Raw genomic sequence first — 2,385 nt, forward strand, 5'->3', positions numbered from 1 at the left:
AAATTACAGTATTTTAAAAATTGTAAGAATTATTGCAGTCAAAGTGAGAAAGGCAATATAATATAATATTATCCACAGTAATAAACACAAGGACCTAGAAAATCGATAAAAGCCAAAAAATTCTTAATATTTTAAGTATTTTTGTAAGTCATCTTAAAGTCACCACTGCCGATGTTCCATGAAATCAGTTAATTTAATGCAAAAATACATACGGAAGTGTTTTGTAGTGATTTCATCTAAGAATATAATTTTTAGGTATCTTTGTTTATTGCGTCCCTTCGGAGCAAGATCTTCTTCCCATAAATTGGCAACTACCATAACTTTGTAAAGCTGAACAAGTTTTTTTGCGAATCCCGATTTTCGTTCACAATCTTTAAAAACTTGAATTTTAAAATTGCAAATCAAATTCAACTTCTTGCATGGATGTAAAGTGTAATAAGTTTTATTTTTGTTGTAAGTTCAATAATCAATGTCATTAAAGTTTGCCTGCTTCATAAAGTAAATTTATGCAAAATCTAGCTTATAGCTTCATTTAACCCATTTCCTGAAAAAAAGTATAGCTTATATTTTTTGTGCACTAACCATAAACAAAAAACTAATCGTGTAAGACGATAAATATAGCTTAAGTAACAAAGCTACTAACCTATACAAAAATTAAAAATAAAACAAAAACTAAGTCAAAAACCCTCCCATCCCAATCAAAAACTGTCAGATTAATCTTTCTCACACTTCCATCATCTCAACACTGACATATTAATCCGCGCAGCATTAATTTCCTCACTTTCTTCGAAGAACCATTTATTTATTATGCGAAACAAACTGTTTCGATTATCTAACAGATTTTAATCTACCTATTAATTGACCTAAGGCAGCATACGGTAACGGCGGCCGGCGGAGCGGTGGCGGCACCGGTACGCGACGGTAACTTGTTGCAAAAAGTAAAGCAACATCACCAGCAGTAGCACCACGCCACACCACACCACGGGCCAACAGGAAAGGCAAAAAAGTCTTCTCTTTCGTCTTTATTTGTTTTTGTTTTTCTATTTTCATGTTCGTTAGCTCGAAAATGGTAAGAAGAACACATGAAGTGGAAGTGAGAAGACAGCACAAAATTTCGATTGTGGGTCAATTCTCGTGTATGTTGCACATTCGAATCGAGTGTGGCTGCCACAAATCCGCACCATCCATAACTGGGTATAAAAAGATCGTTTGCTTTTGGCTAAGACATCAGTATTTGCCTTCCTTTCCCCAGCTTGGTTAACATCGTCTGAGATACTTTCGACAAAAACTAAGTCTTGCTCGCTAAAATATGAAGGTAGGACGACTCAAAGGATTATTTTCAAAGGATATTATCGAGATTAATACTTGTGCTTTTTTGTAGGTCTTTGTTTGCTTATTTGCCTCACTGGCAGTTGCATCAGCCGGTATCCTGGGTGGTAGCAGTGGTGGTGGTGGTGGCTATAGCTATGGTGGAGGACATGGCGGTGGAGGTGGCGGTGGATACAGCAGCGGTGGCCACAGCAGCGGTGGATATAGTAGCGGTGGATACAGTGGCGGCCATGGAGTTTCATCCATCTCATCAGCTCCTGTCAAAGTTATCAAAGTCATCAGCAGCGGAGGCTCCATTGGTGGAGGCGGTGGTGGCGGACATGGTGGATGGTCCAGCGGTGGATACGATAGTGGCATCTCCCTAGGAGGTGGAGGCGGCGGTCACGGAGGCTGGTCCAGCAGTGGTGGATACGACAGTGGATTATCATCCTATGGCGGTGGCCACGGTGGTGGTGGTGGAATCGGAGGTGGTGAAGTTAAGATCATCAAAGTCATCTCTGGATCATCAGGATCTTCCATCGGTGGAGGCCATGGTGGTGGCGGATGGTCATCAGGAGGCTCTTTGGGAGGATATGGCGGCGGTGGCTATGAAAGCAGTTACGGTGGAAGCTTAAGTGGCGGCTACGAAGGCGGTCATGGTGGCAGCAGCTATGGTGGTGGTGCTGAACAAATTAAAATTGTAAAAATCATCACTTCCGACTCTGGTATTGGAGGAGGACACGGTGGCAGCATCGGAGGAGGAAGCATTGGCGGAGGACACGGTGGTGGATGGTCGTCAGTAGGCAGCCTCGGTGGAGGCGGTGGCGGGTGGTCGTCAGGAGGTAGCATCGGTGGCGGTGGATGGTCTTCCGGTGGATCCTCTGGTGGATGGGACTAAATTTTATCCCAAAACACAACCAATAACCGAATCTTAAACGCAAAGACCTTTATGTGATAGACCCTTTAAAAATCTATATGAATGTTGAATACTCTATAGCGTGAATGAGTGAGTGAGTGTACCTGAAAGCAAAGATCAGACGTTGTTAATAAATTTTTCTTGTTACCAAAAAAAAATCA

At 41.9% G+C, this 2,385-nt stretch overlaps 1 protein-coding gene across 1 annotated transcript; it reads left to right on the plus strand.

Moving 5' to 3' along the window:
* Positions 1-1,158: 1,158 nt before the first annotated feature.
* On the plus strand, positions 1,159-2,385 carry LOC129943991 (loricrin-like). The gene is made up of 2 exons (XM_056053099.1): positions 1,159-1,315; positions 1,382-2,385. The coding sequence occupies exons 1-2, from the start codon at positions 1,310-1,312 to the stop codon at positions 2,204-2,206; spliced, it is 831 nt and encodes a 276-aa protein (XP_055909074.1). The 5' UTR covers positions 1,159-1,309; the 3' UTR covers positions 2,207-2,385.

Source organism: Eupeodes corollae, chromosome 2 (genome assembly GCF_945859685.1).
Source record: "Eupeodes corollae chromosome 2, idEupCoro1.1, whole genome shotgun sequence".
In the NCBI taxonomy this organism is placed as follows: Eukaryota; Metazoa; Arthropoda; class Insecta; order Diptera; family Syrphidae; genus Eupeodes; species Eupeodes corollae.